This window comes from Hippoglossus stenolepis, chromosome 11, assembly GCF_022539355.2.
Source record: "Hippoglossus stenolepis isolate QCI-W04-F060 chromosome 11, HSTE1.2, whole genome shotgun sequence".
Taxonomy (NCBI): Eukaryota; Metazoa; Chordata; class Actinopteri; order Pleuronectiformes; family Pleuronectidae; genus Hippoglossus; species Hippoglossus stenolepis.
Genome location: NC_061493.1, coordinates 20881351 through 20904533, shown reverse-complemented (window position 1 = coordinate 20904533; position 23183 = coordinate 20881351). Strand labels below are relative to the sequence as shown.

Sequence of the window (23183 nt, the reverse complement as noted above, 5' to 3'; positions counted from 1 at the left end):
TCTAAACACGACACTATTAAAATATCGAAATATGAAACAATAAACAAATCTAAACATTTAAGTATTTAAATCATGAAAAATATAAAACATTAAATCCAAACATTAAACTGTAAAAAAAATTCAAACATGAAACTATTATCATAATAGATAAAAATCTAAACATGAAACTATTATCAACTTTCTCAGGTTTTTAGATTTTTGCACGTTATTATTTGATTGTTTGATCTTAATCCTTTTCATCTAACCCAACATTTATTGTCTCATCCGTGTTATTTAATCTTTTTTCTAATCTCTTTTTTTGTATTTTAATATTTTATCACTCTTTGTTTACCTGCCTATGGTGTTTCCTCATCTCAAATTTATGAGATTCGTGATATGAGGGTATTATTCTTATTGCTTTCGGTCTGCACAGCACTTTATGTCATATTGTTTATGTAAAAAATGAAATCCAAATAAACAGATTGATTGATTGCTTGATTGCTTGATTGCTTGATTGAGATGTTGACATGTTGACATGTTGACATGTTGATAACAGTAACTAAACCTTCTGTATCTTCATGTTTTCATACACTGCACTGCTGCCTCCCCATTGGTTTATTATACAGAAAGAATGAAATGTTCTACAGAAGATCAACTCAGGAGTTACACAATTTATTCCTGCAGGAACCAGTGAAGTTGTTTATTAATGAAGAGATTGTGATTTTCCTCTTTTTTATCGTATATATTGACTGAATAAGTAAAATAAAGAACAACGCCAGCCTCGTTGAGGGTGCCTGTTTTCGGGTTACTACGGTAAAAAAATATACAACACACGGACCAATCAGCGCCGTCCGTCCTGCGGAGGGGCCGAGCAGCTGAATGCGGAAGCACCGTTAGCATCGTTAGCTTCGTTAGCTTCATCAGCTGCAGACCGATGCTAACACCGCCCTGAACACTGCGAGAACCAGACGTGGAGTTTTGTTCGGACGTGTTTTGCGGTGAGTTTTCTTTTCGCGTGATGTGGTTGCGCCACCGTCACCTGTCAGACGTCCTGAGTCATGGAGACACAGCAGCTACACGAAGTGTTGACTAATGTCTCCGGTTAATTCAGAGTCTGATGAGGTGTCTTCATTCGGTCACATGACCATTCCCTGTTTTCTGGGGTTTATCATGTGTTTGTAAATGTTAACATGTGTTTTTGTTATGTATTCTATAGTTTTATGCTTGTGTCATATGTTTTTTATGCTTGTTACAGATCAAATTGCCAACTTGGGACAAAAAAATAAGAACATGAAGGAAACTAATCTTGTCTAGAGTCTAGACCAACTTAAAACTTTATTATATACATATATATAATATTTATATGGAGAAAAAAAATCTAGATTTTTAGTTGATCTTATTTAACTTTAGCAATAATAATAAACTTTATTTATATAGCACTTTTCAAATATGTTTTTAAAGTGCTCCACAGACATGCAAACAGAATGAAGAAGTTAATGCAAGACAATGTGTAAAATTAAGCAATAAAACAAACAAACGTCTGCTTAAAAGTAATATAATAATAAAAACAATCAAGTAAAGCGATAAAACAAACAAAAGTTCGAAGTTTTCATACATTTTTTCTCCTTTCTTTAAACTACCAACAACATTTCTCCCAAATTCCAAATTCTACAAATAAATTCTGAAATAGCTGCATCACATGTAGAGATACAGATTTGATTAATACTCGATTCAATATTTTGCTGATACAATGTCACAGAATAGTAAGTAATTAAACTCTCATCATAATTTCCAGCAGCTCAAACAGATCTTTTCAAATGGTTTATTTCTCTGATCATCATATGTACTTAAGTACTTATAATGCTTTAATATTTGTGAAGCTGAACATTGCATGAAAAATGATTTTAAACAAATCAATTTGTGGTTGAAATTTAAATTTTCTGTCAGTCTTTTAATCGACTAGTTGTTGCAGTTCCAACATTTATCCTAAAACATTTTCTCTCAGTCAAAGAGTTGGCATAGAGCGGAGTTTATTGTGTGAAACAAGCCCTTTCTTGTTGTTTAATTCTTGCTGATTTGTTTTTTCTACTGTTTGTGGAATTTAAGATTTTCATGATATTTTACTAATTTTTCCATCTTCCTCATGCATTATGTTTCTGCTGGTGTCTAATGAAACAGTGTCGGGCCTTGTGCTCTGACTGTTTCCAGACTTTGGTCTCTTTTTATGGAGTCTATCAGCGGAGCAACACTCCCTCAGCTACAGTAGCACGATGCTTAGTCAAACAGTGGAAGGAATGTCGCTGACCTGCTTATCTCAGCACCTTGTCCCGTCTTGGATTGTGAGGGTTTTGTGATAGAGGGGAGAGGCTCAAACTCTCTGCGGCCTTTGACCTTCTGATCCATGTGTTTCTCTGCAGAGATGAGGGCCCTGACTTTGCAGCCGGTAAACGTGGCTCCAGGGGAGCAGCGGCAGCAGCAGGCCACATGTGGGAGGAGTTTGTCCTCCAACTATGCTCCTCTGAGTCTGGAGAATAAGATCTTAGCTCAGGCCTCCCTGCAGATGTCCCAGCCCTCCTCCTGCGCCTCTCTCCAGCCCTCCAGTCTCTCCTCCACGTCATCCTCCCTCCTCTCCTGCTCTTCCCTCTTGCCCTCCATCACCTCTTCCCTCCTCAGCACCCAGAACAGGCTCCTAACTAGCGATTCACCTCGTTTCTCCTTTCCTTTGACCTCCTCCATCACTGCTGACACTCTGCTGCCCACGTCCCTGCCCAGCGGTGCTCTGCTCAACCGCTTGGCTCAGCCTCCATCATTCCTGCATCCCGGTCTGGGGGAGCAACAGAAGAGGGATGTTGGAGGAGACGTTGACAGAGAGGAAATATCTGAAGAGATACAGTGCAGTTTTGACGGAATAAGTGTGGTACATGAAATATTCTTCATGTTTTTTCATTTGTTTCATCTTACCTTGGCTGTTAATACAATCTTATTTGAAATACCTGACAAACATCATTCATGATACATCGAATTTCTTAGTATTTCTGTTCTAATGGGTATTTTTCTGCAGCAGTCTGAAGAAGATGATAGTAGTTCTGAAGAGGATTATGTTTGCTCCACTCTGGAATTACCTTCCCTGGAAACAGACTCGGTCAGCAAGGAAATCGAACCTGCTGCCGTCACACAGGAGGAGTTTCCTGTGTTTGATAGAGGAAATGAAAAATTTGAGGAGGAGCTGAAGGACAAAAAGGTAGAAGAAACTATTTACGATTCCATATGTACAGTCTGACATAGAAATATTCTCCTTTTCTTCATCAGTTCCCTGCACCAGTGCCATCAAACCACATTAATGTGTGCTTATTTTTATTCTGTAGTGAACACACACGCTTCTTTGTCGTTCTGTCTGTTGCTCAGTATCTCCTGCTGAATGCGGTGTGCTGCTCCCTGGTCAGTAAGAGCACACCTCCAGGTCAGGACACCTGGGACGCAGAGGACAGTGTTTGGACCAACATCACAAACCTGGCAAAGGACATTTGTGTCCACGACCCAGAGTTTCTTCTGAAGGTGTGTACACTTTACATGTCTGTTTGTTTGAGTCTGTATATGAAGGCATTTTTTTGTTTGTGCACTGTAGCTCCTGAACTTCTATTTTAACTAAACCCTGATAGAGATCAGTCCTCTATATAGAACTGATTTATTTTAGTCAAGATCCATGAATTATTCCTTGAAAATACCAAACAACACCCTATTTCGCAATATTAAAGAAAGTGGCCCATGTCCAATCCTTCCACCAAGTTTTGTGGAAATCCCCTTTATACTTATTTTCCCTTCTCTCTTCCAGGTGGCAGTTTATGCTCGACAGGAGCTGAACATTCGCATCACAGCAAACTTCCTATTGGCTCTGGCTGCCAATCAGCCCTCCACCAAGCCTCATGTCCGCAGGTACTTCTGTGTCGCTGTGCAGCTGCCCTCTGATTGGCTGGAAGTGGTCAGGATCTATAGCACAGTGAGTATTAGTCAGCCTCCTCAGTGCAGTGGAATCCTGATGCACACAGTTCTGTCTAAACACTATGACTGTGTCTCCAGTGCTTCAGCCACTCCCTGCCGATGTGTCTGAAGAAAACCATGGCTGACAAGTTCAAGCAGTTCAGCGAGTATCAGCTGGCGAAGTACAACACACGCAAACACCGCTGTAAGCGCAGCCCCAAGAGTCGCAAAGGAAAGGTACCGGAACATTCACTGTGTTCTCCATTCATCTACATATATCACCAGGCTTTGTTCACAAGATGGTTTCCTCTGTCTCGCCTTCATCATAGTGGTGGAGGCTGTTTCTTTATATATTATATATCATATAATCCATACGTCGCCATAGATACCATCTATCTATTTCATAATCCATCTAATAATTCCAGTTATCTGTGTCTGTATGTGGGTCACATGTCTCGAGAACCCTTCATCTTCTCAGCTTCACACTTGGCAGAGAAGAAGTACAATTTGGACACTTACATACTTTCAATCTTCACCTTTTGTGTGTGTGTGTTTGTTTTCAAAGGAAAACACTTTAAACAAAATACAACTAATATTGCATCCTTGCTATTGACAGACAGAAAACAGTTAATCAGTTTTCTCTCTGGTTAAAAGAGTAAAAAACACTGAAATCTGTTCTTTCTCCCTGAAAATGGAGTGAAACATTGTGTGATTTCTATTTGGGTAAAACTGTCTTTTCTCTAAAATAACATTCAACCATCATCTCTTCATCCCTCCATTGTTTGGTCTGTTGATTTTCCAGAAACCAACTGAGGCGCAGCTGAAACAGTGGGCAGACACACTCAGATCAGAGCCATCTATTCTGAAGAAGTTTGTGAGTCAATATACTATTTCCATTGTGGTAGTTTATTGCTGCCGAGGCGGTAACGTGTTTAAACTGGTTTGTGTTTGTGTGTGTGTGCAGCTGATGATGGACAAAAAGGTGGTGGATAAAAAGCAGAGTGAGTTCACGATGAAGAAGATGATAAAGAGGCTTCACCTCAAAGAGCCGGCCAAACACATCATGGCCATTCTGGGAAAAAAGTAAGACGCACACGCACACACACACACACACACACACACACACACACACACACACACACACACACACACACACACACTGATGACTTCCAGAGATACTGCGACATGGTAAATGTTTCTGAAACACTTTTTATCTTATTTGTTGAAATCCTCTTCACATCCTGGTAGCCTTCAATAAATAAAGTTGTCAGAATTTTTACATTTTCAACACATTTTAATTTAACCTCCCATTTATGATCTATATGTAGCAAATAAACACATAAAATGTTTTTTGTAGCTCCATCTTTACGGAAACTGAGAAAATGGTGTCATTCAACATTATTTTCATTCATTATTTACACAGTAGAAATGTGGGAAAATGAGATACAGTAGAAAAGGCTCTAGTTTGGATCTCAGAGCAGGAGCTATGTACATTACTTGGGTCATCTCCTGCCATCTCAAAATGTGACGCTGTCGTGTGTGTGGCAGGTATCCTGCTGACCTGAAGGCCTTCAACCACAGTGGAATGAAGGGTGTGTGGGAGAGGGAGCGAGCCGGGCAGCGGATGAAGCTCAAAGAGCCGGAGACTTGGGAACGACTGGTCAGTGCAGAGGGCAACAAGGCCGCCACCTGGGAGAAACTCATAGGTTCGCAAAAGATTTACTTCCAGCTTGGCATCACAATTACTGTATCGCTCGAAGTTCTCCAGAGCCAATAAATACTTATCCAAAGATGTGTTTATATATTACAAATCACACACATGCACACAACCTGATGATGAATGACGTCCTTTCCCGTACAGATAACAATTCTCTTCCGTTCATGGCCATGTTGAGGAACCTGAGGAACATGATCACTCAGAGCATCAGCGAGGCTCATCACAAGAAGATCCTCAGCAGACTGAGCGACAAGGTGAGACAGACGCTCTATAGAGAAGCCTGCAGGAAATCTTTACATCAGCTGAGAGTTCATTCAGTTCTCTGTAATTGTGTGTTTTTCATGTACTTGCAGAAAGCCGTCATTCAGAGCCGACAGTTTCCTTTCAGATTCCTCGCTGCCTACAAAGTCATCATGGAGCTTCACGCTTTGGGTGAGATACATCAACAAGTGGCTCTAAAACTCTCTGGGTAGCTTTTTAAAAAAAAAAATAGGAATAAAGGCAGAGGTGGACGATTACTCAGATCCTTTACTCAAGTTAGATAACTTTCCACACTTTGGGAAAAGTCAGAAATTAGCAAGCAGACGTAGTTTTTATTTATTTTAAATTAGCGCGTTCACCTGGGTGTCACATATCCATCATTGAAGAAGACTCAGGTTTTTATAGGATCCGATCGGCGGAGTCCTTTGACCCGGGAGTGAATGCCGATGGGATCCATTCCCATTGAAGACAAAAGCCAGATGTTAGCTGGTATTAGTTTTTTTTGTCCACTGGAAAAGGGGCTTAATCCTGCGTAGACGTGTACATATACATCAAAGAACATCCTGTATACTCGACCTCCTCTTTACCTCTTTGTCCTTTAGCCTCCACAGCACAGCAAGCGGTTCCCTCAGCACAGGAGATCCTGAAGGGAATCCTGAAGAAGTTTCCCAAGTGCAAGCGCACCAGGAGTCTGGACTGGGAGACCACTGACAAGAAAAGGGTGAAGATGACGCTGTGCGTGCCGTTTGTCTATCAGAAGTACAGACTGAAGAAAGCCCAGCTTCTCAAGGCCAAGTATGAAAATATCCATCCATCCATTATCTATCAATACAGTCAATACTATGTGTTTTGTTATTTATTTCTTCTTAATTTTGACGCGTCTTACAGATTCTTCCGTTTTATATGACTGAGCCTCGTAGTAGCAGTTAAAAGAGTCTGAAGTTGTTTCAAAATGCACAAAAGGACAACTGCATGCATTAAAAGGAAGTGTACTCAGTGATATAATGCACCTTCTTCTGTGTATCCAGTCAGAGGCAGTTCACTGTTGCTCTGCTGCAGCGTTACCGCGAAGCTCTGGAGACGGCGGTTCAGATCTCCTGCCGTTACAATGTGCCACCACTCCCAGGTCGGACCGCTGTGATCCTCTTCACTGACCTGCCAACTACACGGAACTGGGACCAGAAACAGGACTTCTGCCTCCCCCCAGAATCTGAGGAAAAAGGAAAGGAGGAGGAGGACAAGGAGGAGGACGACGACGAGGAGTGGGAGGACGAGGAGGAGGACGAGGAGGAGGAGGACGACGAGGAGAACGAGGAGGAGGAGAAGGACGAGGACGACGAGGACGAGGAGGAGAAGGAGGAGAAGGAGGAGAAGGAGGAGAAGGAGGAGGAAGAAGAAGAAGAGGCCTCAAGCCTCAAGAGGAGGAGGAGGAAGAAGGAGGAGAATGAAGACAAGCTCAGTCCTTCTGTACGTAATGTTTTATTTAAAATTAGCATTAACACAAAGGACGTAGGGAAAGAAGTGTTTGACTTGGCTCCTAAAATAATTGAGTAAACTAACCTCTCCCGGGTTTCAAAGATAATGGAGGCGGCGATGTTGCTCTCGCTGATGATCTGCAGCAGCGCAGAGGACGGCCAGCTCCACTTAGTTGATTATTCTCACGGCGAAGAAGCAAAGCTCAAGTCTGACGTCCTTTTGGAAAATGTCAGAAGTGTCATGAAGCAAGTGAAGGTCTGGATTTTCTTCTTCTACAGTGTTGAGCTTTGAGAAAGTTTAATAAGATTCCTGCTCATTCACTGTTGTCTGTATTAATGAATGCTTCTCTTCCTCAGTCATTTGAGGGGGTTCCACACGAGGAAAGGGACAAAGACTACCTCTTCAAAGTATTTACCAAGACAAACAAGGTTAGTTGAGACGTACAAATGTATTTTATTTTGGTTCTGCATCATTTCCACCGGGGACGAGGGTCCACTCACTCTTTAAAGTTCTTAACTTTTATGGTTTCAGGTTGATTATTTTTAAATTTGTATTTATAATCAATATTTTCCTCAATAGACTTATTGAACAACAGATATATATAAAAGTAGAACAGGGTCTTCGGTGTAAGGATGGAACTACAATTTCAACTATTACAAAGTATCGGGGATCAATAATCTTTATCATAACCGATGATTTGTTGATTACTTTGATTTAAATGATATAAAAAAGAACAATGGCTATTAATACCTATGCCAAAGCCCAATAGTCTCCTTGAATTCAATCAGGCCAAACCAAATTGCACACACTCATAGATATACTCACAGTTCCCTAAATATGTCACACTTTAGTCATCAAGATCCAGAATATGGTTCCATAATTGCATCCACTGCAAAATGCAACTTCTCGGCCTATGTTCTACTCTTCCTCCACGTTTCATTGAAATCAGTTCGGTGGTTTTTGTGTGATCCTGCTGAGAGACAGAAACACAACAACACACATGATTTAAAGTTTAGCAGTTTGGACTGGAACTGCACGTCCAAAAGAACTCGCCTGCCACTACTGCTCTGTAGCTAAATGATGTTTTTCTGAGGAAAAGCCTGAAACATGTTGTTTGAGAACTTCTGCTGCAGACAACAGTTCATGTGGCTTCATTGTGATCACAGTGCTCATGTGCTTTTGTGCCTTAGATTGACAACATCATCGTAGTGGTTGACCACTCGCATAACCATGTTAATTACATGATCAACAACTACAGGAAGGAAGTAAACAACCAACCCCTCGTGGTGCAAATCGTCTTTGGGGGGTAATGTGTCATTTTTCTGGTATATGTGCCGACATCTCACAGTATTAGGAAGCTAATAGAGCCCAGGTGATCCTTTGTATTTATGAGCATACACGTTTGTTTTTAATGCACAGTTAAGTAAGATAAGGTTTTTGTTCCTTCCCTGTTTCTAATCTACTGTTTGTTACAGATACGCGAGACCCTCCACCGACAGGAACCATGTTGTGTTGCCGAGCTTCAGTGAGCAAATACTGAGGTAAAATGTCTTATTTACATCCCAGAGCCTATTTAGAACATTAGTTTAGATGTAAACTAGGATTCCCTGAAGGCATCTTGGGAAACGGGACGGACGGACGGACGGATAACTCGAAGACGCCCACTGCCTGTCGCTGGTTCTGAATATTAATGTGTTTTACAGATGCTGGGAGGTGGATGTTGTTGCCTATGAACTCAACCAGACTCAATGCCTCCTCCTGTTGCCAGTCTTTATGTTAAGATAAGTTAAGCTCAGCGACTGTTGGCTCAAGCTTCACTTTTTATTGATTAGATTATATTTTAGGGGCCAGATGTCAAGATGGCTGTGACCACACAAAACATGGTATGTCAGGAAGCCATGATGTGACGTGAAAACCCTTTTATATCCATGAGGTCACAGGTAAACTTCATTTAACAAAGTAACTCAGGAACAAAAGGGGAGATTGTGACCATATGTCCTTCACTCAGGAGTCATACAACCCTAAAGAGAGTAAATAAGCATTTCATGAACTCTTTCTGTCGTTGGGTTCCAGGTTTGTGGCCGAACGAGGATCTACCAGGCTGATGGATCATGTGGACCATTTGGACAAACTGTACAACGTCCCACCACCAGAGGGAGCAAAAGACCCTCAGAGTGCAAACAGTGTTGTCTCAATTCCAGTCAGCCCCAAGTTAAGGTAAAAATAAATAATTTAAAAACTTGTCTTTAGAACTGTAGTAGTGAGTATAGCATTAAATATCCATAATAAACAACAATCAAATTAAAAAAACAAGCTTTATGTGACTTTGTGTGTTTTTGTTTCCAGCATCTGAATCTGATGTTTCCTCTTAAAAATATAAAAGAAATCTTACGTTAGCTAAAGACGCCTTTTCCTCACTTCCTTAACACCAGCTCCTTCCTCTGTCGTCAGGTGGCGAGCAGTACGCGTGTTCATCTCCTCCACCTTCAGAGACATGCACGCCGAGCGCGACATCTTGGTGCGGAGCGTCTTCCCGGAGCTCCGGCGCCGTGCCGCGTCTCACTGCCTCTACCTGCAGGAGGTGGAGCTGCGCTGGGGCGTGACAGAGGAGGAGTCGTGCCGAGCCACCGAGCTGTGCCTGTCGGAGGTGTGTCGCAGCCAGATGATGGTGGGAGTGCTGGGGGAGCGGTACGGCCTGGTGCCCCCCAAACCCGTCCTCCCTGACCTGCCACAGTACAGCTGGGTAAGACCTGATGGGATGAGATCAAATGACATTAGAATTAGGGCGGGAAGATATGGGCAAATATTATATCAAGATAAAAAAGTTGTATCAAAGCATTATTGTGTTTTTATTTTGTTTTCCGTCTGTGTGCAGCTGGCGTCGGCCCCGGCGGGTCTGTCCATCACAGAGATGGAGATACGTCAGTTTCAGGCTCTTTTCCCTGATTCAGCAAACCAGAGAATGTTCTGCTACTTCAGAGATCCCAACATGACCAAGTATGAAGTCAACAAATCAATATATTCACACACAATCACCACTTCTTTCACACATTGTGCTTGAATTCTATTTGATAGTCTCACTTTTCTCCATTGTTTCTCAGATCAGTTCCGGTGGCCTGGAGATCCGACTTTGCTCCCGAATCAAAAGAGGCTGAGTCCAAAATGGCCTCTTTGAAAAGCAGCATCCGAGCCAGCGACGTCAAGGTCACTGAAAAGTGAGTCAGATCATTACAGCAGAGAAGGTTTTATTTTTCCATTATGTCTTGTTATTGAGGTTTTGCAAGGCAGAGGGAAAGTGCAGTGCTGCTTGGTCATTGTTAATAATGAGGTATTTACAAAATCTGACAAGTGTTAAAAAGCCTCATATTTTGAAGCCTAATTTAGACTTGTTTCATTTCTGCTGTAGTTATTACAGCATGGGTTTTGTGAAGTGATATATTTTTGAAAATCTGACTAATATGATAATGAAATGATTAAAATACTAATAATACTAATAATAGTGTCACTTCAGGTGCAGTAGCTGAGCCTGTGTGTCCGTCTTTGTCTCCTAGTTACCCGTGTGAGTGGGGAGGTGTTGTGGAAGGGAAACCGTATCTGAAAAACCTGGATGACTTTGGTAAAGCTGTGCTCGACGACCTTTGGACGGCTGTGGTGAAGCAGTTTGTGGAAGTTAGTTACTCTAAAAAATGGCTCTTTCATCACCTCACCCTTAATTAATCAAACGTTTCCTCGTGAAACCATTGAAATGACAAAATTACTGACGAAAAAAAATGATTTACTGGTAAAATGACAACATTTGGAAGGTTTATCCAGAGTAATTTGTCAATAAATCTCACACACAGTTGGTTACTATAATAACACTATTACTTTCAGGAGGACGAGGATGCCGAGGCTGCATCAGATGTGACCGAGCAGGAGGTGCACCAGGGGGCGCTGCAGAGGCAGTTCTTCGGCAGAGCGAAGCTGCTGTCCAGAGCCGTGGAGGTGGTGGAGCAGGTCCAGACCAAAGGAGGGATGATGGTGGTGGACGGAGGACCTGGAGAGGGCAAAACTGTCTTCATGGTAAAATTCTTGAAGACATTCGTGTGTTGACCACATGTAGAGGATCATTCGCTTTAGAAAAATGTATTTAAATGATCTCCGCACAGATTCTACAGACGGTAACCGGCCGTGTTTCTCTGTTTCCTCTCAGGCTGCTCTCGCTGACGCCCTCAGGACCAGAGACAAGTCCAGGTCCAACCTGGTCTGTGATGTCATGTCCTACTCCACAGCTGCCAGCCAATCAGCACGCTCTGTCCAGAACCTTCTCCGCTGCCTCGTTCAGTGGTTTAGAAAAATGAAAAACACCGAGAAGAAATCTCCTCTTCCTCACTCATACAAGTGATTAGATTTTGAATTGTCTTCCACTTAGTTAATATTGTACTTCATGTTGCAGATGCATTAAAAATGTTTTTGTTTGATTCTATATTCATTCCGTTCCCAGAGATTTGCTGTCAGAGTTTCACTCCGCGTTGAGCGACGTGAAGCGGAACAAACCCCTGGTGCTGATGGTAGATGGGATGGATGGCATCCAAGATGGCGGAGGTCAGCTCAACTCTGACTGGATACCACAGCAGCTTCCACAGGTCAGTCAAATAAGACCTAAGGCAACCCCAAAGGAAAAATAGAGGAGGTGTCTTTAAATAAAAAGTTTCTACACCCATTCTATCAAAAGAAAATCTATGGATCTTTTGTCTCCTGGCAAACTGTTGCAGACTTCAGCCTCCTATCCACACAGATTGCTTTATATGTGTATGTTTAAATCTGCCGTAGTCTAACACGTATTCCTTTCTTGTCAGGGTGTGTGTTTGATCGTAAGCATCACACCTAAAGCGAATCTCTTACAAACGCTGGTCAAGAGGAGGAGCACTGTCCCATTCACCCTGGGACAGCTCACCATGCCGGACAGGAGGGAAATCATTCAGAGAGGACTGGAAGCTTTTGGGAAGAAGCTCAGTGACACTGCGTTCAACAACCAGGTTCTTTTTATAGTTGTTATTTTCCCCTACATTGTTAAATCAGTTCGATTATTTAGTTTCTTCCCTAAAACTGCTGTGTGTCTGTCCAGCTCCAGAACCTGATAATGAAGAAAGGAGCGATGAGTCCTCTGTTCCTGCATCTGGCCTGTGAAGACCTGAGGAACTTTGCCTCCTTCGATCAGGTCTGATTGAATAAGTTGGTTTCAGGTTGTTAAATTAGTCTGTTCAAGATATATTGCAATTACCTTAGTCACCTTCAAATTAAAATGCTTTTTTCAGCCTCTCAGTCCCTTTAAACAAGAATATTATCAGCTGACAATAAAAACAACTATTAGCTGCAGCCTGATATGTTGTATGCGTATACTACACATACACACACTGCTAGTTAATTAGCTTCATGCACATGGCAGCTCAACCAATTGTGTGGATGATAATGATGTTAGTGTCTCCTCTGTTTTTTTTGTCTCAGTTGAAGGAGACCCTGCAGGCCTTGCCTGAGTCTCTGAGTCAGTTGGTGCAGCACAACCTGGACAGACTCTGCTCGCAGCACAGAGGCATGCTGGGACTGCGTTGGACCCTGGCGGTCCTCACCGTCAGCCCGACCGGTAAGATCAGTCCAGGAGATCTTTTAACGTCATTTTCAGCATTATTTTAAAACTTTGCTTCTCGTCTGTTGTCTCCTCGTGATTATTGACTCAATATTTTCTCGTCTTGATCCACAGGCCTGAGGGAGAGAGACTTGTACTCTGTACTGAACACCTGCAATCACCTGTCCTCGCAGGACAGGCAGGTGTCGTGGCAGGACGTGCTTCAACTGTCCAGGACACCCAAAGGACGCGTTCCCATGGCAACTTTCACCGGTTTAGTGCAGAGTTTACGAAGGTATGAATCCCATATGATTTAAAAGCAAAGTAAATTCCAGAATGAGGGATATAAGTGTTGGAATTTGTTGCTTGTGAAAATGTTTTCCGCGCCGGCAGCAGCCAGGGGATGGAGGAATTATACTTTTGGGGCATAGTGATGTGATGTGCTTTAGATTATATAGGCATGATGCACATTTGGGTCTATTTGTGTTCAGTAGTCGAACTAAAATTTCAGTCAACAACCCAAAAGGAGATTAATCTATTTGATTGGCTTCCTGCAGTCTGATTGGTTCGTCTCATTGGCACAACACCGACGACTTGCTGTCTCTAACGAACCCGGAGGTGCGGCAGAGCTTTGAGGACTTTCTCCTCCCAGCAGAAAGTGACAGGACCAGAGCTCACCTCGTGCTGGCAGGTAGAGTAAAGCACACGTCGCTTGTTTAGTGTAAAGTCACTGTGGCCTGTTTTGATATTTTCTGTTTCCTGTTCCCAGCTCATCTGTGGACGCTGGCCGACCCCCAGGAAACCAACACCTTCCTCCACTGTGAGGCCAACTCCCTCATGCACCTGCCTTCCAACCTGGTGAGTCACCTCGTGTCACTTGTCATCATAGAGAAGTCAGAGTCAAGCTCTTACTGTGAAGTGCGTGAAGCAAATTAAGGAAAACTGTGAAGAGAAATTTTACACATCATAGTAAAAAAATAAAAGTACAACTGCTTAGAATGTTTTACTTCAGATTAGAACTCTGTGGTTCTTCTATTTGTCTTTGGTCAGATCCAAAGTGGCCAACTGGAGGCGCTCGGTTCCCTGCTCTCCAGCTACTACTTCCTGTATGCTTGTGTGCGCCACGGCCTCCTGCACCACCTCCTGGAAACCTACAGCTTATATGGTGAGTATGCATAAAGATACCACATGATAAATGTGTACATTTTCTTTTAATCCTTCACACGTTCTCTTGTGTGCAATTTCATGAATTAAAAATTGTTGGCAATAAAATCCTAATGGTTGTATCCTGTGAAATTGCTCTTCTCCTGCAGATAAGGAGCAGAAGTCTGATCGCTCCTGTAAGTGCCTACAAATAGACATCACCCAAAAAGATTCCTGCCAGTTGTGTTTTAGTCCTCATACAAGTTTTCTCTTTATCCTCACAGTCGGCGGCCTGGACCATTTAGAGGACTGCTGGAGTTTCCTGCGGCGCCACGCCTCCCTGCTCTCGTCCTGCCCACCTCTGTTCATCCAGCAGGCCTTCAACGAGCCCCCAGAGACCTCTGCTCACATCTGGGCCCAAGGCATGGTGGGAAAAGGAGGGATCCGGGTAGTTGAGTGTCTGAACAACAAAGATCAGATCGATCAAGACACCAGGTAAACATATTGTGCTAGAGGTGTTCCCCCGAATCCCCTGTTAGTCTCTAATCTGTTGAACTTTGCATGATTAGATTGTGATATGTGACATTAACAGAAAGTTGCCGGTGGTCTTGTGTGTTTCGCCGCAGTGAGCTGGTGTCGACCTTCTCCTCTGATCCGACCTGTTTGGATGTGAGTCCGGATGGAGAGCTGATGGTGGTCGGTACCGGTCAGGGAACGCTGGATTTTATCAACACACAGACGGGACAGGTATGAACACAACTTTCAAAGAGTCCTCTACTTGTTTGCCTCCCACCTGATGCTCTTCATCGTGTCAGTCTTGTTAAGTGGCTCATTGGTACCAAACAAACACAAACTCTGACATTCAGTGTGTTTACATGCTTTACAATCCATTTCTCTGGGAATCAGTGTGTCAGGTTTTTTACGTCTGAGCTAAATCACTGATAACTTTTTCTCCTGGCTGTGAACAGAAAGTGAAGTCGCTGGTGAGCAGCTGTGACGGCATCTCCAGCTGCGTCTTTCTGAAGGACGGACATCTTGCTACAACCTCGTTTGACGGACGAATAGAGATCTGGGAAATCAAGACCGGCTGCAGGTGAGAGGAGGCAGAGTTAGGAATATACAGTCAGGTCAATGAGATTTGAGTAAACTGATTTGTGCTTCCTCTTCCTGCAGGACTGCTCTTATTAAGGGCCACACGAATGTGATAACAGCGAGTAACATCTCTGCAGACCATAGGCACCTTGCAACTGTGTCTCTGGACTTCATGCTGAAAGTTGGTCTCAAACAAATCACCTTCCACTTTGTTTGTTGTCTTTTTTCATTTTATTGTGTAGTTTTTTGTTTACTAGTCACTGAAACAGTCAGTGTTGTCTTTTCTGCTCATCAGGTGTGGTCCTCCACTCAATGCCATGAGGTAGCAGCGCTGCCCAGCTCCAGCCCCATGAACTGTGTGACCTTTGACCCCGAGGGTCGCCTGCTGGCTGCTGGTTGCTGGGATGGAAAAGTGATCGTGTGGAACTGGCTTCAGGATGAAACTCAAACTGTGAGTCACATTGAGGAGAAACTTCAGAAACACACATGTTACTTGTTTAAGGAGCTAAATCTTGATGCTCACTCCCCAAAACAACAAAATTAATACAGCATATAGATTTATGGGGACTTTTGTAATTTCTAATTCTCTCTCTCTGTCCGTTTGTGTCCCTAGTCCCTGTGTGGTCACCAGCGCTCCGTGCGCAGCGTCTCCTTCTCCTCCTCCTCCTCCATGCTCTGCTCTGGCTCGATATCCGGAGAGGTCAGGGTGTGGTCAGTGCCCACCTCCACCTGTGTGGGATGTTTCCAGGCTCACCACGGAGCCACAGAGGTCCTCACCTTCCTGGATGAAGGAGCCATGCTGCTCACTGGCGGCTCCGATCACATGGTGAGACATGGCTGCCTCTACACTCTGAACCTGGGTCATTATGGTATAGGGACTTCACTGCTTTACTGACACTTGTTTGTTAAAGAAGGTGGCTGCAACTTTTACCAGTGAAGCAGTAAAACAGTTTTACACATTTCTCATCTTATTAATAAGGTTTGTGTTCATACAGCTTCACAGTTACAATCACAAAGTCCTCGAAACACACCTGATTTCTTTTTCATCAACATCCATGAATTACTCTCTAATGTCAAAAAATACTCAAAATACAAAATGTTTTCTTTCCTGAATTTGCAGCAAATTAAGAGTCAATGTCAGACGAGTGCTGCTGTTTCATTCTCACTCATTTTGAATCCCTGGAGATATAATGATCCATATGGTCGCTGTCTGTGTCTTTCTGTGATCACATAGTTTCTGGATCATGAGATTAATAGGAAACTGTGGTAGATCTGCTCTTTAACGTTTTCTGGGTCATCTCCTGAGGACTCTATTTTCTTTGGGTCTTTTCCAGCTGCAGCTCTGGTCAGGAGGACTCGGACGTTCTGTCACTGCACTAAAAAGTGATAATGTAAGCTCCTATTTCTCTTTTATAATAAAGCCTTACCGTCACACAGTTAACCTCAGTTTATTTTATCATGTCATAGAGAGTAAACAAACAATCTAATATCTACAACCTGAAACTGCGTATTTTTATACTGAAAAGTGAACTTTCTCTTCATCTCCCTCAAATTATTCCACAGTGTGACCTGGAGCCTCCTGAGAAGAAACTCAAGACCATGAACTCGGTTTCCGCGGCGCTGTGTGTGGCTGTGAATGGAGACTACGCTGCTGTGGGTTACCATGGTGAAGGCATCAAACTCTTCAGTCTGGACTCAGGTGTGTGTCACGCCAGCAGGAAAAATCATATTTGTAAAATTTCCTCCCTGCAAAGCTGCCTGAACAAGTAGAGATATGTGGATGACGGCTTCGAGGTAGTTTTACACATACACAAACCATAAAGGATTTAATTTCCCCCGTAGGTAAGATAATTTGGTCGTCCAGGGACCTTGATGTGTCCATCCTCTGCCTGCTGTGGGTCGCTCTGGACGCAGAGCAGACCAAACCCGAGCTGCTGGTGTCTGGAGGGAGCGACAAACATCTGAGAGTCTGGAGGAGAGAAGAGGGAGAGGAGGGGACGTTCGGGGGCCTGGGAATGGTGGGAACGTTGGGGGTGCAACCAGGTGACATCCTGGCACTGGCTCAGAACTCTACTTACCTGGCTACAGCTTCAGGTAAGAATCACCGATGGCTATGAATGTGTATATGTCAGGAAGACGGTGATTTCAACCAATATGTTTTGTTGGTCACTCTTCTCTGTTTCCCTTTAACCAGATAACTTCACCATTGCTTTGTGGCTGTTGAGCGATTTGTCCGTTGACTCCCATGTTGAGCCTCATGTGTTGCTGAGGGGCCACAGAGGAGGAGTCACCTGTCTGGCCTTCAGCCCCGACGGTGGACAGTTACTCTCCGGCGGAAAAGATACGGTAAAAAATTTACCAGATTTGCATTTTTAACCGTTTATATGCAGGGTTGTAAAGCTGGTTATATGATACAGATCCTTTGTGATCCCTCGGGTTCAGTCTTGATTTCAATCTCTTGAAATATAGATATCAAAGGAGAAGATACTGTAATGAGACAATCATGGTGGATATGAACCCAAATTAAACCGCTGACTGGCTGTGTTGTAATCGTTGTTTCAGGCTCTGATGGTGTGGGACATGAACCCGTCACCTCCTGTTCTTTCTAAGTCCCTCCCTCACTCTCACAGAGACTGGATCACAGGCTGCGTTTGGACTCCAGACTGTGTGGTGAGTGCACGTATCATGAAGACATGTCACTCAACGAAACCTGTGTCCTCCACCTCATACGGGTGACGTCTGAAACTTGTCCTCATCCTGTCTCTTTCCAGATCAGCTCGTCAAACGATGGCAGACTTTGTTTGTGGGATCTGCAGACGGGCAAACAACTCCGAGAAATCACCTGGAGGAGTTCTCTGACCTCGGTCTGCTGTCTGGTGAGAAAATAAGCACATCTTCAATCTTTTTTACCGTTCAATGTATGAGTGGAGTAAAAGTTAATAATAATAGTAATAAAGTTGATAATGTACAGAGAAGGCACCCCCGTGTTGACTGTCTGTGTTATTTCCGTCTGCAGGGACAGTATGTGATCGCCGGCTGTGGAGAGGGAGCTCTACATGTGTGGAGCTGGGAAACCAACGTAGAAATCGGCCACATCTCTGCTCACAAACAGCGAATACACCACTGCTCTCTCCTCACAGACCCAGGTGAGTCGATCTGTGCACGTTTTCCTGTGTTTTCTGTTTCCTATATTGAAACTTACTCTTTTTCCAAAATCTTGCCTTTGTTTTAAGACAAGAACAAAGAAGTCAACCCAGAAGAAATGACTGTTCTCACTGCATCTGATGACGGCACAGTGCAGCTCTGGAAACCACTACAGGTCTGTTTCAAAATAAAAGGCTCTGAAGTTAATATCATATTTCTGTCATTTTATTTCTTGTCAGGTTTGTACCATTCATCTTTTCTCCTCTTTTCTGAATTTCAAATCTCCCGTTATTGTTGGTGCAAGATTAGTTTACGATCAATCTGCAATTTTATGTGGCAATTTGGTCTCATTTTTAGTTCTAGTCTAAATGCACAGGACGTTGTCATTTATCTTACTGTGTTTCCTGTCCTCTTCTTCTCTCCTCTTCTTCTCCCTCTCCTCTCCTCCTCCTCCTCCTCCTCCTCCTCCTCTTCCTCCTCCTCTACGTACAGATGCAACACTTCAACAGCTTCCTGGGTCACAGCGGTACGATTCATGGAGTCGTCCGCAAGCGAGGAGTCCCAGAATTCCTCACTGTGTCTGAAGACTGCTCATTGCGAAGCTGGACATGGACGACAAGTAATACCGTGTATTCTGCGTCTGTCTAATTAACAAAGACATTACAGTATGAGATCAAGATGGAGACTGTTGTGCTGTCATTAGTTGAAGTAGATTGGAAATGCCTGGTTGCCTGTATCAAGAGAAAGACAGTCATCACCTCTGTATTGTTTGTTTCCTGCTCAGAGAGTCCTCTCCGACACTCGGACCCCATCACAGCTCTGTGCTTCTCTCAGAACGCCGATTTGTGTCTCGCTGGTTATACATCCGGTTTGCTGGAGATGTGGCAGCACAACGCTGTGGTTTGCCGCAAGCAGGTGAGGAAAAGCACAGGAAAAGGGATTTATACATAACGCGTACATGTGTTTTTGTGTTTGTGTAATGACGCAGTGTGTCTGTTTGTGTCAGGTTTCAGACGGCAGCGTCACAGCAATCTGCTCCTTGTCTGACGGCCAGTTTGCTGTGGGCAACTCAAAATATTCGGTGGATGTGTGGAAGCTGGTATGGAATCAACAGCACAACAGTGGAAGGTAAACAACAACAAAACAGTTACACAACAAGCTGCAATACAGGACCCGACATCCTCCATTTTGTTACGTTTAACCTATAAATAATCAGACGTTATGTACAAATTCTCAAATTACGTCTGGGGAAGTTGCACAAGAAAGCAAAATATAGAGTAGAACGATAAATTCACTTGTATTGATTCCAGCAAATGTAATCCTGGAAAAATAAGAGCGCAAACTGACTGTTGTGAGTCTTAAAGTAAGAAAAATTAGATTTATTTACATTTCATCAGTTTCTGATGTGACTCTACATACAATTCTGTTGTTTTTTTATTTTATCCAGATGTTCTATGCTTTTATTAATTTGATCATTTGTGTTTTTATTGGATTATCTATTAAATCATTAAAAAGTCAATAATAGAAGTTTATAGTCTTTGACATTTTTTAATAAATGGATTGATTTCAGTGTAATGTAAATCCAGGGGAGCCTCAGAACATCAGCAGTGGACTTGACAACATTTCTAACTGAACTTAATCGTGTACTTCTAGTGAATAAGTGTAATAAATGTATTCTACACACTAACTAACTCTATTCTGTGTTTTCTGTTGTTATGTCAGTCTGGTGAAGGTGACCACGTACACAGTGACGTATCCTCTGGTCAGCCTCTTCTTCTGCTCGTCCCTGATCGGCGTGTCCAGCAGCGGCTTAATATTTGACATCACCAAAGATAGGGGCGAAATATGGAGGTAACGCCTGCTTGTTGTACAGCACCAACCAAAATCTGCATCCAGGCTTCTACTGAGTCTTTGTACAAGTTGATTGAAGCTGATGATGATAAGGTTTTGAATTTGAGACGAAAAGATTCCTACTGAAAGATTTTTATGAATTTGTAAGTTTTTAGTTTCAACTTTTCCTTGATGAATTGAGAGAATATTAAAGTTAATGTAATTGTTTACTAATTGTAAATTAGCTGAACCTGACAAATATAGTTTGTTGATTTAGTGCACAGCTTTATGATTCATTTTATAGTTAAGTTTAATTTACACAGGTTCTATTTCTTTCTTATACACCGTGCGCTTTTATTTTTAACCTCCAAGGTTTTTAAAATGTCAAAATAACATTTAAACGCTCCCTTTGTGTTTGTGTTCGTGCAGCTGGTACAACAATGTCCGAATCCTGAGTGTAAACCGTAACAGCGAGATGAGCATGTGGCTGATGGGCGAAGAAGAAGGAGAAGTTCGCGTTGGCTTCATCGTGAGTTTAACCGAACCCGTGTCTCATATCCTCAATATCATTGTTTTACATGAAACATACTTGTCACTGTCTTCACCCTTTTTAGAGCATAAGAGCAACAATTAAGATAAATAATTTAAGAAGACTAAAAATATTACATATCATAAGTATTATATCATATTAAGTATCATATTAAATTGATTGGACTGCACAATATGTAATATGAATACAAACATATCTTAGTATCAATATTAAGATGTTTGCTCTGGTTTTTATAGTAAAATCGTCCCGTATAAAAACAAAAAGACCAGTTTACTTCTTTTCTTTTGCTGACGGGTGGTAATGTCCCCTCTGTCCTCAGTTTACCATGAACCCCAAAATGGAACTCAGCTCAGCTTTCAACTCGATGAAGTCAAACAATTATGAGGAGGATGAGGAGGGGAAGGAGAAGAGGCCAAGCCCAGTAACAGCTGTAACAATGGACAGAGGTACAAACTATTACAAGTGATTATAACTATTATTATAAAATGTCACCTCTGTACGTGGCAGCATTGTATTCATACGTTTATATATGTTGATTCTTTTTTCTTTTTTTTTCAGAGTTCCTTGTGTGTGGAGACATGAGGGGAAACATGTGGTTCAACCAGACTTCAGAGGTTTCAATGTGGACCAGCAGAAAACCTGTAAGAGACTCAGAACATTACAGAGAAGTGCTTGTTTTCATATGTGGTGGGAAATAACTAAGTACATTAACCAATGATTTCAGCAAAACATTTAAATGACAAGCTCAGCTGTGAATAAAAAAAAAAGCCTTGCCCGTCAATAATCAGTGATTTTGACTCTGCAAGGAAGTGAAGGCAAAATCTGAAATTGTGCGTCCCTTTAAACTGTATTTGTTTTGGGGTTTTTTATGATTTTAATGATGTTTTATTCTCAGGCTCACGATGACAGGATCAGTGTGCTGAGACTCACTGAAAGCACCATTATCTCTGCCTCCTACGACAAGACGGTGAAGCTGTGGGACAGAACCACTGAGAAACAGGTACGATACAGTCTGGTGATGTTCTGTAGTTTTGTGTTTTGTCAGTGACCCAAATAAAAAGACCAAAACCACACACATGCTGCTGTAAATAAGTCAGTGGACGAATACATTTGTTTATCCAACATGTGTTCCAATGCATTTGTTCCTCTGCTCCTTGTGCTCCTCCCTGTCTCGCTCCTTGTGCTCCTCCCTGTCTCGCTCCTCCTCCAGGTGGGCATGTTTGTGTGCGGAGGTCCTGTCCTGGCTTTGGAGGTGAATCCAGAAAAACCCACTGAGCTGGTTTGTGCCGACAGACAAGGAAAGCTCTACTTTCTCTCCTGGAAGGAATAATACACTAAAAACAGTTAATCGCTACAGTAACCAAAGATTATAGGAAATACATATACACAGCTGTTTTTGTTTTGTTTGTTCCAATGGTGGTAATGTGCAATGAAATGTACAGAAAATCGATGTTTCAGTTGTAAAGCTCTAATTATATCATGTTTACATGTGCCTTTAATTTAGATAAGAAAACTTGCACATATAAGATGCAAGTATAAAGTATAACAAGCTTTAAAAATATTATCTTATTGTTTTATGGGAGCTAAATGTATTCATGCTTATTTTGGAAAATGTAATTGAATGAATATAAGAATGTGGGATATCAACAAATCGAGGTGCAATGGGTTTACTGACCATGAATGATATTTTCTTTGACAATAAAGTATTTGCACTGTGTTGTTTGCTTTGGTCTAAGAATTAAAAAATATAAAAATACATTGTCGAATCTGTCATTTACCTGTAATTGGCGGCATTTCTTTTATAATCCTGGGTTAAATAAAGTTGTGGTATTATTGTCGAATTCCGTATGAATGACAGAACGATGCTTGATGGAAACTGCTCTCAAACAATCACTGAGGTGAACGTGTAAACACAGCTTATCATCTAATGCTTTTACAGCTCTGGTATCTGTCAGAATATGAACCGTCATAAAACACTTAAGTAAACAATACATATCATAAAATGAAAAAGATCAAATGAATACAATAAAGCCTCACATTGAATGTGATTAAACCATAAAAGTATTAGAAATGCAAATCTTATTAGAACCATTAATATAAAGTGTACCTCATGAAACCACACTCAGGTCACTGGGATCTATGAAACAATTTATTCTATTGCTTTTCTTTTTCTTCTAATTTGACCTATTTATCTTATTTAGTCGTATCTTACCTATTTTTATTTTGTCCCATATTACCTATTTTTGTTTAATCTTAATTAATTTAATCTTATTTTATTCTATTTTGTCTTGTGTCAAAAGGTTCACCTCCATTTAGAATATTGAAATGATATCTAAGTAATTTACTTATTCCACCTCTGGCCAACACATCTTTTATTTCCTGGATACACTTGAACGCAGCATCAGCCT

At 42.1% G+C, this 23183-nt stretch overlaps 1 protein-coding gene across 2 annotated transcripts; it reads left to right on the top strand.

The window, feature by feature from the left end:
- Positions 1 to 852: 852 nt before the first annotated feature.
- On the top strand, positions 853 to 22533 carry tep1 (telomerase-associated protein 1). Of its 2 annotated transcripts, none has more exons than XM_047341941.1 (56): positions 853 to 977; positions 2397 to 2896; positions 3044 to 3220; positions 3385 to 3534; positions 3812 to 3976; positions 4057 to 4194; positions 4760 to 4831; positions 4922 to 5040; positions 5506 to 5663; positions 5819 to 5928; positions 6028 to 6106; positions 6538 to 6730; positions 6964 to 7402; positions 7514 to 7666; positions 7768 to 7839; positions 8602 to 8717; positions 8887 to 8952; positions 9485 to 9628; positions 9863 to 10154; positions 10287 to 10408; positions 10513 to 10626; positions 10963 to 11080; positions 11285 to 11473; positions 11604 to 11791; positions 11895 to 12036; positions 12250 to 12429; positions 12519 to 12611; positions 12899 to 13034; positions 13152 to 13311; positions 13574 to 13707; positions 13786 to 13874; positions 14067 to 14181; positions 14330 to 14356; positions 14444 to 14654; positions 14786 to 14906; positions 15128 to 15252; positions 15333 to 15432; positions 15547 to 15702; positions 15865 to 16077; positions 16586 to 16642; positions 16815 to 16950; positions 17094 to 17345; positions 17446 to 17597; positions 17814 to 17921; positions 18023 to 18127; positions 18268 to 18397; positions 18485 to 18570; positions 18888 to 19014; positions 19180 to 19310; positions 19402 to 19523; positions 20118 to 20246; positions 20655 to 20754; positions 21095 to 21221; positions 21334 to 21416; positions 21671 to 21775; positions 21986 to 22533. In XM_047341941.1, the coding sequence occupies exons 2-56, from the start codon at positions 2399 to 2401 to the stop codon at positions 22103 to 22105; spliced, it is 7944 nt and encodes a 2647-aa protein (XP_047197897.1). In that variant the 5' UTR covers positions 853 to 977; positions 2397 to 2398; the 3' UTR covers positions 22106 to 22533. The 2 variants fall into 2 exon arrangements, with proteins under 2 accessions (XP_047197897.1, XP_047197896.1); XM_047341940.1 differs by having other exon boundaries at positions 3041 to 3220.
- The last annotated feature ends 650 nt before the right edge of the window (positions 22534 to 23183 follow it).

Coding starts and splice junctions, on each gene's coding strand:
- tep1 (XM_047341940.1), top strand. CDS start 2,399: ATGAGGGCCCTGACTTTGCAGCCGGTAAACGTGGCTCCAGGGGAGCAG. Junction 14,655..14,785: donor CAGATCGATCAAGACACCAG/GTAAACATATTG, acceptor GTTTCGCCGCAG/TGAGCTGGTGTCGACCTTCT. Junction 17,922..18,022: donor TTTGGACTCCAGACTGTGTG/GTGAGTGCACGT, acceptor GTCTCTTTCCAG/ATCAGCTCGTCAAACGATGG.